The sequence below is a fragment of the Palaemon carinicauda genome, chromosome 3, assembly GCF_036898095.1.
Source record: "Palaemon carinicauda isolate YSFRI2023 chromosome 3, ASM3689809v2, whole genome shotgun sequence".
Classification (NCBI taxonomy): Eukaryota; Metazoa; Arthropoda; class Malacostraca; order Decapoda; family Palaemonidae; genus Palaemon; species Palaemon carinicauda.
In genome coordinates this window covers 122,948,780-122,961,644 of record NC_090727.1, presented here as the reverse complement: position 1 = coordinate 122,961,644, position 12,865 = coordinate 122,948,780, and the positions used below count along the sequence as shown (strand labels likewise).

Sequence of the window (12,865 nt, the reverse complement as noted above, 5' to 3'; positions counted from 1 at the left end):
TTAAATGTGTCTTTTAATGTTCCTACACCTCCTTCCTCCTAACACTCTTAGTACAATCTCGAGTGGACTGCTTTTTTCCAGAGTCTTTGGGAACGATGTGGGTTTACTGGAGAGATACTGACTAAGGGACTCTCTTTCTAGTTCCTAGCAAGGTACCATAGGGTCAGGGAGAGACGGGTTACTAATAGTGAGTGGCACCAGACGAAGAAAATGGCAACTATGACACAACATATGAATACTATGAAGACGAATTTGATAGTGTCTTGAATTTTTATGGCCTATAAGGATGCCAACTTTGTCCTAATGGTGAGAGGTCGGATTTTGAATCCAAATTTGCTGTCCGACACTCATCTTGGGCAGGGAGCGGACATGCTGGTCATATTGGGTCTTAACTTGCTCATAATGGGCAGCAGCATGGCGGTCACAGTATTCAATCTTGACCTGCCTTTCCTTGGAGAATGCTTTAGGATGGGCAAGGATACATAACCTGATAGGTCGGCCATACAGGATCTGGGCAGGGGAGCGTCCTGTAAATTTAGGAGTATTCTTGAGCTCCAGCGAGCCACGGTCAAAATCTTCACAATCGATATTGCCAGACGGGGTTGTTTTTAAGATGAGGTGCTTAACTGCCTTCACACCGGCTTTGGCGTGACCCATATAATTGCAGATAGTGAGGTGATATTACCATGTGTTGAACTCGCCATCTCTTCATAAAATCCTTGAATTCTGTGCTGGTAAATTGTGTCCCTCCATCTGTGGTAGTATCCCCTTTACGAGGTGCAACAACAGGCCATCATAATAGGTGAAGGACGACGACGAGGAAAGCTTTCCCTGCAACAATGAAGACGTCTTGTTTAGTTGCCATCATTCATTAAAGCTTCCTGCTGCTGAGATGGCTGCAATATCTGACATGACTCACAAGCTCTAACCATGTTGGCTATGTCAGAGTCAATGCCAGGCCAGAAAACTGACTGTCATGCTCTGCACTTAGTTGCTTTTACACCTCTGTGGCTGTCATGCAAGTGGGACAAGAAGTGGTGGCGAAGGGCGGCAGGAACTACAACTCTTGCTCTATACAGGACAAGGTCACTATTGGCATAAAGATCTGCACGGAGTTTCCAGTATGGAAGTACGGAATTATGAAGATTATATCTGTTGCGAGGAAATCCTGTTATGACGCAATCAAGTTGACGAGTATATGCGGGATCTGCTCTTGTTGCATCACGAATATCCAGGAGTTCCTGTCGGCATCCTGAGTGGGAAACTCGTCTGAAAGAGTAATGGTGTTCATGGCTATGACAGTTCGGAGATGAAGAGCAGAAAAAGCACCCGAAATTTTGTTCTCCTGTGTGGGGTAGCTGACCGGTGCTCGAGACAATGCGTCTGGAACACAGAGCAACTTACCAACACACCACACAGTTGTAAAGATGTAAGGTGAGATCTCCTTGAGGTTCTGGAGACATGAGTTTCTATGACATTAAGAGTATAACTGTTCAGAATTGGTATGAGGGGCCAGTGATCCGTCATCAGAGTAAAGGGCTGTAAGCCGGCTAGATACAGCCTACAATTTGACATTAACCAGACAACAGCTAGTATCTCGAGCTCGATAGTGGCATAGCGTGTCTCTGCATCGGCAAGAAAACGAGAACCACACTGAACTAGACGTAGGTATCCATTACCTTGGTCTTGCAGGAGATCATATCCAATACCATTGAGGCATGAAACATACATTTGAAGAACAGCGGGTAAGTCTGGGTCAAAGAGTGCAAGAACTGGTGGATAAGTGAGAGCAAACATGACGCGTTGGAATGCTTCATCATGGTTGGAAGTTCAGACAAATGTTTTATTAGAGCTCATTGGGGAGCATAAAGGTTGGGCTGCACTGGAGATGTCAGGTATAAACTGCGCTAACTGGTTGACCAATCCCATGAACAATCTGAGGTCTGTCAGGTTAGCATGAGTAGGGAAATCCTTGATGGCACTGACTTTCTACTGATCAACTGAAATGCCGTCTCCTGAGAGACAGAAGTTCACGGAGGGGCATCAACCACAAATTAATCTTTGTTGAGTGTGATCCCAAACTTGCTGCACTTAGTGGGCGCTTCGTGGATTCGAAGGAGGTCGTCTATAACCTTAACACAATTTTGGATACCTTGAAGGGTCATATCACCTCGCTGGCAGAAGGCATCACCAGTACCTGCAGAGCCCATTGGTCCTCTGTAATGTATGAACCAACAATATGGTGTAATAAAGGTGATTAAATGTCGATCTTCTTCTGCCAGTTCCATTTGTGAGTACTCGTAGAGAGCATCGCCTGTGGTGAAGTAATGAGCCTTAAGGTCCACACTACAAATAGCTTTGAAGGGTGTGTGTGAAGGGTGGGCTGGATGAGAAACTTGGCTGTTCAACTTGGTGAGGTTGAGAGTGATACGTACTACTGCCCATTCATAACAACGATGATGAGAGGGTGGCATCAAACTGAAGGGTCATCACGAGCAGGTTTGATTATCCCTTGAGCCACCATAGAATGAACCTCTTCTTTGACTTTGTCCTTAAAAGCAAAATGAATCTGTCTTGGGGCGTGGATGGTAAGAGGCATTGTACCATCAATTAGGACCTAAATGATGGTGCAATTCCTCCAATGAGAATTCACCTAAATTTTAGGTAAATTCTCATTGAAGGACCAGTCATTGTCTTGAGAGGAGCTGTCTTCAAATCTTCTTTAGAGACCAACACATCTGTAAACTCTTAACGAAATTATTTACTGGCTGTTGGAGGTAATGTGGTTGCTGAGAGGGTACCCCCTTGTATCTATTTGCATGGTTGACCTCCAATATAGTATTGGGGAAATCTGAAGATATTATGGCCTCTTCTTGACAATGACCATAGCATCAAAGTGAAACTTCCATATTTCTGTGAGCTGGAATCCTGGCATGGCAGGATCACTTGCCTAAGGTAAAGGTAGCTTGTAATATAACCAGAGCAGGTGACATCGGATATCCATGGTGTCAAGATGTTTCTGTCCGATAACAGTGAACGACACCTGTGTTCGGTAACATCTTGATGCAGGACTTGATATCACCAGAAGACAAGAATACAGATAGGTTTGGGCGTCTTGGAGATGATGGAAGGTGACCCTAAGCATCGACAGCTGGTCCATGAATCTTGTGGTTTATTGGAAACTGAAAAGGCACCACCGTTGCTTGAAGATCTGTCTTGACCATTTTTCTTGTTATCCTTGCAGCATTTATCGAAGTGTCCAATACGGTGACAACGACGGCACTGGACTTTGCTGGCAGGACACTTCAATGTCCTGGACCAATGACCACACGGTCATAGTTTTTGAAGGTACTGTTGGCAGCGGGGCATTTATCCGGTTCTTGCTGACGGGAACAGTACTGGCAAAAACAGCCAGCTTCGACGACTTTGGTGAAGATGGAGGCTTTACGCTTGGCTTCTTACTTCTGTTTTAGGCAGAAATGGCACACAACTGGCTAGGTGGTTCACGTATGGCAAAATGTATAGTTTTAGCTGCCTCGTACGATCGACAGACAGGGACAAAATATTGTAGGGGAGAATTGGCATCCAAGGCAGTCAATTTCCTAATTAATTCCACATCTCGGATAACCTTCAAGATAATCCTCTTCAGCTGGGTCTCTTCGCATGCAACAGCATTACCTAGGCACAAATTAACTTCTTCTGCCATGCAACAAAGTCTCACATAAAAAGCGTCGAAAGTCTCCTCCCATTTGCTTAAAGCTAAGCAACTCTCTTCAGCGGAGCACTGCATTCCTCAAATCGTTTATATGCAATTGTACAGTGTCCAGGACTTCATCTATTGACTTATCTGTGTAAGGAGAAATTTGTAATTTGTGTTCTAAAACACACTCTGTTTCAAGGGTTAAACATATCCTCATCATCCTCATCTGGATCATCTGTTTTTCACGTGGAAGCTTAGAAGGATCCACCATGACAGTATAGTCATCCCACCCATGTCTCCATTCCCTGAACATTTGGAATGTTGCATCTACTTTCAGTCAGGGCGGCATTTGAGCCGTTGCTTTCGGAGGAGGTGGGAGAGCAGGTTGATTGGAGTCTGAGTTTGCCTCTGTGCCAGGTGTAGGAGTACCTGGATGAGAATGAACGATAGGTGCGAGAGTTTGAATGGGGGGCAGTAAATCTTGCATTTTCTTCTTATCTTCTAAGATCATCCTCTCTTAGGCGAATCACTTCTTGTTCCCTTCTTCTTTCTTCTTCACCTTTCCTTTCTTATCTTCTTTCTTCATCTTCCTTTCATATTCTTTCATCCTCGTACAAGCGAGATTCCTCTAGAAATCTATTCAAAGTGAGGAAATCTATCCCGGTAGCTTGAGAGGCAAACGGTGGTTGGTATTAGGTGCTCAAAAAAGGTAGGGAGGGGAAGGCACTGTGCTCCAACACTCCCTCAACACTGTGGGTGTGGGCAGTGTCGATGTTGTGGGGACCTTCACCACTGAATGGTCCCTGTTCTGAGGTCTCTTCTAACAGGTCTGTAAGTCTATCTTTCGAGGCCATTATTACTTTCAGTCTGCAGTGACCAAAATTACAGATCTAAGAAAATTATTAACAATAAACACGAACTGTTTTGAAATTCAAACTAATAAGATAAGTCCGGCAAGAAGTGAGTGTGTGCATGCGCGATGAATACATTAGGCAGCAAGGTGAGGGGAGCAACCATGAGCCAGCAGCAGTAACTTGCTTCAGGGCCAAGCACAGCCAGGCAGTTATGCGGTAGCGATGAGCTAAACTAGATGGAGTTACTCATGGTTCGGAAATGCCACAACAAAATATTTGCTTGCTTCTTGGAATCGCACAGCAAATAAAGTACTGGGACATATAAAAAGGGCGCTATAAAAGCACAAAGCTTGGAACAACACTTCGAAGTTCATTTATATCACTACACCGCGCATGGAATAGAATATATCAAATAAAACCACAAAAACATTCAAATTGAGCGTCCATTAATACCGTCGACCGCTTCCTCTTGTCCACGTCTTGGAACAAACTTTTCATAATACGACACTATAAGTTCATTGCGCCATGTATGTGTTGGTAACGTCTTTAACCTTAATGGGTGGGGTAAGAATACAACTTTAAAATTTGGTTCTTAATGTCTATTACGAGTGAAATACAAAGTTCCTGGAAGCAACGGAAGGATAACTTATCAGTAAGAAACAAGTACAATAAAGACAATGCATTATGGGAAAAATAGGCAAGAGTTGCTAATGCTGATACATTGTTGTCATATCATATTAATAAAACAGGAATTAATCAGCTGATACGCAATATCAGGAATAATGCATAAAAGCACATAGTACAATAAATGATACACATAGGACAAGGATAATAATAATGAATACTGGTACATATTAAATGTGTCTTTTTATGTACCTTCACTAAATAGATTATTTATTTACAGTAAGCGTTCTGCAAGAATGTCCCTCACTGTCTTGACATTTGGTGGACACAAATGGTTCATTGGGAAGGTAACAATGTTGATGGTGATATTCACTGCCATGCTCTGCGAGGAGTTAACTCTCTATTCAAAGGTAATGGACTACTATTATAACCAGATGGAATAGCATTACTTAGATTACAAGTTTAATGGCTTTAGATGATTTGCAATTATTTTCACCATTTCATCCCTTGTTTTAAATAGCCAGTTAAAAAGGAGCAAGTACTTCCGCTCCTTTATTATTATGATTTTGAGTTGTATTATAAACTGGAAGAATCTTACTGTTTAATGTGAACATCATGAACTGACAAAAAAATATCACTAATATCTCTAATCTCTTCAATAACATAATTACATTTTTATATCATTTCATGTTTGGCAACATGAAATAAAATTATTGAAATTATCAGTGTTCGTTAAATTATTAGAATAATTGTAAATATCAAAATTAATCAAATCAATAATTGAAATTTAAATTAGAAATTGCCATCGGATTTTCCCCCTCATGGCTGTTTACTAGCAAGGCTTCTCTCTGTTCCGACAAATAATAAGTCAATTTATCTTCTTTCAGGTTGATCCAAGATATCCCGGAGATTTCATGGACTGTAAATTAGAAACCCACAATACATTGAAACACGTCTTCTGTGGTAACCTTTGCTCTCGCCACATTGACTGCTCTCTTTACTGCTTCACTCAAGGTTAACATCATGATGATATTTTTAGGCTATTTTCATTAAGTAACTTGATAGGCGTATTTAGATATATTAAAAGACAAAACTTATTGCTATTTTTGTCTATTTTAAGTATTCCACTCTCTCTCTTTGTCAGATGGCAAGTGTATGCTGTCAAAAGCTAAAGTGTCTCTTCACTGGAAAGGAGTTGGTGATCCTCTAGCTCCATCCTGGAATTGTTTTTCTTCTTGAGGAAAGTCTAATGATGCAATACCAAACGCTTCAATAAGTGCTCCTCCTACAAGACTTCCAGGAGAGGCAGAGAAGGAAGTGGCCGTGAATGGTTATATTTGTACCCTCGAAGAGGGTTACATGTATAGATCTGAGACCACATATAGAGCTTGGTGGGCAGCAGATCTTGGAGTGGTGCGCCATGTTACATCTGTTAGAGTTTACACTAGACCAGGGCCTACTTATCCGTCCAAATTTAATAACGTCGAAGTTCGGGTAGGGATATCCAATCCTGGAAATGGCAACTTTACCGACAATGTCTTGCTAGGGTTCTACAATGGAGAGGCCCCAAAGGATACTGCCATTACATTCACAGCCAGAAAACCCTTAGCTGGTTCCGTTGTCTCTATCCAGTCAATGGAAGACAGCTATAATATTGTCTTGGCTGACGTTCAAATTCTCTATGTGAACTAGATCGCAATGTAAACATATAGAACCTTTCTTGCAAAATTTAAGGTTTTCTCATTGTTCTGTTCAACTTATCTAATGGATATTTCTTAGTGAAGTGAAAATAGTCTAGATTCAAACACTATTGCAGTTCAACAAAATCACTTTCAGATACAATTTTTCTACTGCACAAAATCACAAATGACATTTTTGCAATTCTTATCTGATTGTTTTTTGGAAGTTCTTGGAGGATTTATGAAAATTATCTGACGAATCAAAATTCCAGTATCATCAAGTGTCTCCTATTGAAATGAGACAAACAAGGATTTTTCATCTAATTGGGGGCTTTTTACAATATAATTTAAATCCATTAATTTTTCACCTTAAAAAAGATTTTAATTTATTTTTATTGTGATGATATGGTATCGTGGTAAAATCGTTAATGTAAGTTAAACTGTTATTTGAATTCATGTAAATTTCTTTCGTTGAGTGCGGCAGGCAACTGTGGTTGACATGTGACTCCGTCTGTATGTACAGGGCGAACAGCTTAATTACCCAGCCAATGTTTTCTATAAGGCCAAGACCAGAAAGGAATAAATAAATTTCCCTTTGTTACCAACTAAAAACTATCAACCGCTCCCATCATCATTTCTTTGGTTTTACGGTGAAACGTCCAAAGCAAGAGTGTTCTAATCAAATCTTCTAAATGGCTTCTAGACTTTTCCTCGTCCTATGTCTGCCAATATTTCTGAAGTGGCAAAATAATTCCAAAACTGTACTAATTGTCCAATTAATTCTCGAAAAAAAAAACTATTTTTTTTTTAAGAGAATGTAGTAAACGCGTCCACCTTTATGCATAATAAACTGGGAGATTTAAATTGATTTTTTCCAAAAACTCGATTTTTAGTAAAAAGATTTTTATTTCAATTAGAATGGGTTAGAGCTGTAATGGCTGTGGGATTTTGAAACTATTCATGGGCCTCCAATTAAGTGACACTAATCTGTTCAAGGAAGCTGAAATAAGGAAAAAAATAGCTACAGAATTTTCCATAAAAAACAATTTTATAAATAGGACATTAAACTGTCAGGTATTAAAAGTATGAATACGGCATCTAAATCTTTCAGACGATTATTGCATTCTAGGTTCCAAATACCAAAGAGGATTAATTATGGAATCTCCTTCAAAATAACGAAATTCAGTAATGTATCTTCGTATTGCGAAGAAATTGTAATAGATATTTACTGGAAAGACGGCTTAGTCAATATCCTAGAGAAACACGAACACAAATTAGAACACTCCGTTCACATCACAAATTAATGGAATGACTTATATTGCTGTTCAGCTGAACCTTGCTATAAGGATAAACTTTAACGCAGGAAAGAAAGAGATTGGAATCCTCCGTTTTCAAAGCAAGTATATAAACCTTCCAGCCGCGTAAATAAGTTTTTCTTTTAATTAGATCAAATATTGACCACCGGACCACAGCAGTCGATCCAGAATCTGCTCTCAGCAGCAAGGCAAACCTCACACATATACTCGTTAAAATTCGCTGGGGCAGCTGTAACCTGTTTGGGCAATCCCGTATGAAGAGAATGGAAGTGCTTGGTGAACATATACTCTCTCTCTCTCTCTCTCTCTCTCTCTCTCTCTCTCTCTCTATCTATATATATATATATATATATACATATATATATATATATATATCTAAAGAATATATATATATATATATATATGCATATATTAGATTGGCCAGGGCACCAGCCACGCACTGAGATACTACTGCTAGAGAGTTATGGGGTCTTTTGACTGGTCAGACAGTTCTACATTGGATTCCTCTCTATGGTTACGGTTCACTTTCCCTTTGCCTATACATACTCCGAGTAGTTTGGCCTATTCTTTACAGATTCTCCTCTGTCCTCATACACCTGACAACAATGAGATTACCAAACAATTCTTCTTCACGCAGGGGGTTAACTACTGTACTGAAATTGTTCAGTGGCTACTTTCCTCTTGCCAAGGGTAGCAGAGACTTTTTAGCTATGGTAAGCAGTTCCTCTAGGAGGGACACTCCAAAACCAAACCTTTGTTCTTTAGTGTTGGGTAGTGCCATAGCCTCTGTATCTTGATCTTCCGCTGTCTTGAGTTAGAGTTCTCTTGCTTGAGGGTACACTCGGGCACAATATTCTATCTAATTTCTCTTCCTCTTGTTTTGTTAAAGTTTTTATAGTTTGTATAGGAAATATCTATTTTAATGTTGTTGCTGTTCTTAAAATACTTTACTTTTCCTGGTTTCCTTTCCTCACTGGGCTATTTTCCCTGTTGGGTCCCCTGGGCTTATAGCATCCTGCTTTTCCAACTAGGGTTGTAGCTTACCAAGTAATAGTAATAATAATAATAATGATAATAATAATAATAATAATAATAATAATAATAATAATACATAAATGTATATATATATATATATATATATATATATATATATATACAGGATTTATATATATATATATATATATATATATATATATATATATTTACAGGATTTATATATATATATATATATATGTGTGTGTGTGTGTATATGGATATATATATATATATATATGTGTGTGTGTGTGTGTGTGTATGTGTGTGTGTGTGTATAAAAATACATTCGTGTGTATGTAGTACTGTATAAACATTAAGTTAAGGTATTGTTAACACTGAAATAACTAAATGGGTGTTTTAGATACCACATTTGCAAATGAATAAATCTCTCGTACAAAGCGTAGACTGTGCTAGATTATGAATATCCATATGAATCACTATTGGAAAATAGTTTGTTGGCCGTTTCTCTCAATTTTTCTAATGCTCTCAATATCTGAATAGCGACATTATTGCCTTTATGTTCTTTTCTGGCAATATTTTTCTATTGCGAGAAAAAAAACAGGACTGCGATACAGTAATCTATTTCTCATAAACGGTATGTAGTAAATTTAACTAAGGGATAGGATTAAGCTGGTCTTTCATCTATTGATAGCAAGGCATTGCTACTGTACACTTGCTAAACTGAGGTTGAACGATCACATACTGCGCCCTAAATATCGCTCTTGCAAAGGACGTCTGAAGACTTACGAGGCTCTAAACTCTTTTTCACCTAGAACATAACTTCTTAAGTAGATCGTTGGCTTGAAGCATATAAATCAGATTTTATGTGATATTGATTTTCTCTTATTTCTTCTGTAAGGGTTGTTGTTGCCTGATTGGTACGCCTCTGCCTGGTGTTTGTCAGACGAGGGTTCGAGTCCTACTCAGACTTTGTTAGTGCCTTTAGCGTCTGCAACCCTACCATCCTTGTGAGGTAAGGTTTGCGGAGTTTAGGGGAGCCTGTAGGTCTATCTGCTAAGTCATCAGCAGCCATTGCCTGGTCCTAGCTTGGATGGAGAGGGGGCTTGGGTGCTGATCATATAATATATATGGTCAGTCTCTAGGGCATTGTCCTGCTTGCTAGGGCAAAGTCACTATCCCTGGCCTCTGCCATTCATGAGTGACCTGTAAACCTTTAAATGAAATAAAAAGGTACTGTCGTTTGATAGAAATAATGCAAAAGAAAAACTATTTGATTATTTAGTTGCATTCTGCTATTGGTTCGCGCATTTTAGTTTAAAAAATTAGTACATTTTCTTTTCAATTTATTGAACAATCGTATTCCAAAGTTGTAAAAAATGATAATCATCCAAGAAATCATAAGAATTCAAAGAATACAGTTAGGTCTTTGATTAATATATTTTGTAATATGATTTAGAATTCATGGATTAGTTCTTAATTCTACGCTAAAACGGAGAGAACTTGCGAGAAAGAATTCTCTGATAATTCCTAGAGAAGAAATCTCCAATTCAAAGATATTTCACTATGAAAAAAAGTCTTAAAACACAATAGCGATCCAAACAAAGATTTCGGTATTGTCCCGCACCAAACAAACAGCATATTTAGACACAAAAACCATATATTGATATTCTAATTGAATAGAAAAATTCGTGTTTTTATGGTTAAAGAATAACATTTTCAGTAAAATAAAAGAGTATTTCTATTCATCATACCTTTAAAATGTACTCGAGATTGATAGACTTGGTTATCTCTAATGTCTACATAATAATACAAGTAATATTTCAAGCACCCATTTTACAATCATTCTTTCAACAGGACAAAGAAACTCTGTTATGATATATGGTTATCGAACTTCTTATACATAGGAATATTTATTTGGACAGAGCAAGCGAACGCACGAATCGCTGGACGACATTCGATATAGCCCATGAACCAGACAATTTTGGGTACCATCAGGGGCCACTAAGGCCACAATATTTTTATGATAGTCGCATGTCTTTAGTACACTAAAATGTTGGGAGGCCATTCATAGACCACAACTTTCCCTGAAATTTGATTATGTTTATTGTTGCGATGACTGGTCGCTTTAAGAGAAATCTATCATGGAGTAATTGTGTGAAATATTTTATGGCTATTGATATTTTTCATTGTTTACTGCAACATGTTATTATATCATATAAAAGTTGGGAATATTTGCTTTCCAAAAATAATATATAATTTCTGTGTGGGTGAAAGAAACAGGTAAAACGTTGTATGGCTAAATATGTGAAACATGCAACACAATTATCTGTGATTTCTTTGTACCTCTCTTTGGTGTAATATGTTCCAGACTTAAGCATTTGTTTATATAATCGAATATTTCATTTGTAGATAACACTTCAATGATGATGTAATTTGGTATTCTGCCACCTTAAATGTGAAAATTTTAGAAGATAATTTACCTGTAAATCATCAAATTCATGTCGCATAAAATTCCTGTCCAGTCAATTGATATCAATTAGTTTTTCTCTCACAGCTGGAAGAAAGCTGAAAACTAGAGTGTAATGGATAAGGAAGATTATTACAGACCTTGCAAGGTACTCCGCTGCACAGGCGACTGTCAGTGCTGTGTGATATGTTATCAAGATGCAAATAACAAAGACCTATCCACTCTAAAAGATATGAACTCTTGTGGTTTTCTTTCACATGCAACCCAACTTCATCATCATTCAGACATACTAAAAAATGTTGATTACAGTGAAATTCCATCTGTTTACTATCACAGGAAATATAGAAAGAACTTTGTTCCCAAGAGATCCCTACAGAGACTGGAAACCAAGAACGCAAATGAATGGGATGATGAATCAGGTACATAGAGAATGCTTCGTAGAAGAAGTTCAGCTCCAAATACTGTGTATGAAAAGATATGTATATTTTTGATAAGGTATCAAAGAATGTCAAAGGAACAAACACACGGGGACCTCTAGTTCAGTCAGCAGACCTACGGTCTGTTCATCAAATAGCTAAATAAACCCATAATACAAAGATTCTGTTTGTGACTGCAAGAGAAGGAGTAGCTGCTGAGGCACATTATCACAAATCATGCTATCGCCATTACACCAGAGTGAAGGATCGAAAGGTTGATCAACCAAGAGAAATAACAGAAGACCTTTACTATGAGCAAGAAGTGGAGGTTTACAAATCTTTTTTCTTTTCACTTATATTACGTCACATATATTCAGCAATTCATCTGGTGCTGATCTGACATGTCTGACTACAATACTTCTGTCTTATATGGATGATCTTGAGGTATCAGAAATAAAAATCCAGACAAAAAAGCACATTAGGCGAAAACTGGAAGGGGAGTTCAAAGGTAGCATGGAATGAGTTTCATATGTCAATGGTAGAGTTATTGTCATCCCTCTTCCCCTAAATAAATTTCGAGGGGGCAAATGGCAATTAGAATCAAGAGACCTGAACAGGAAAGGCAACGAGAAAGTATGTCGAATGATCATGATTCTCTTTTAAAGAAGAGTGCTGAGAGAAGAGATTAAAAAATCTTAGTCTGAGTAAAATTGGCCTCCTGACCCAGAAATGCTTGACAATGACTATATACCTGTGCTCACATTTTTCAAAATATTCTGAAAGTACTGTTAATGGGTGATGTTAACAGTAATG

At 38.4% G+C, this 12,865-nt stretch overlaps 1 protein-coding gene across 1 annotated transcript; it reads right to left on the bottom strand.

Moving 5' to 3' along the window:
• Positions 1–974: 974 nt before the first annotated feature.
• LOC137633897 (uncharacterized) lies at positions 975–1,797 on the bottom strand. The gene is made up of 2 exons (XM_068366139.1): positions 1,405–1,797; positions 975–1,241 (listed from the first exon to the last, which is right to left on the bottom strand). The coding sequence occupies exons 1-2, from the start codon at positions 1,795–1,797 to the stop codon at positions 975–977; spliced, it is 660 nt and encodes a 219-aa protein (XP_068222240.1).
• Between the last annotated feature and the right edge of the window lie 11,068 nt (positions 1,798–12,865).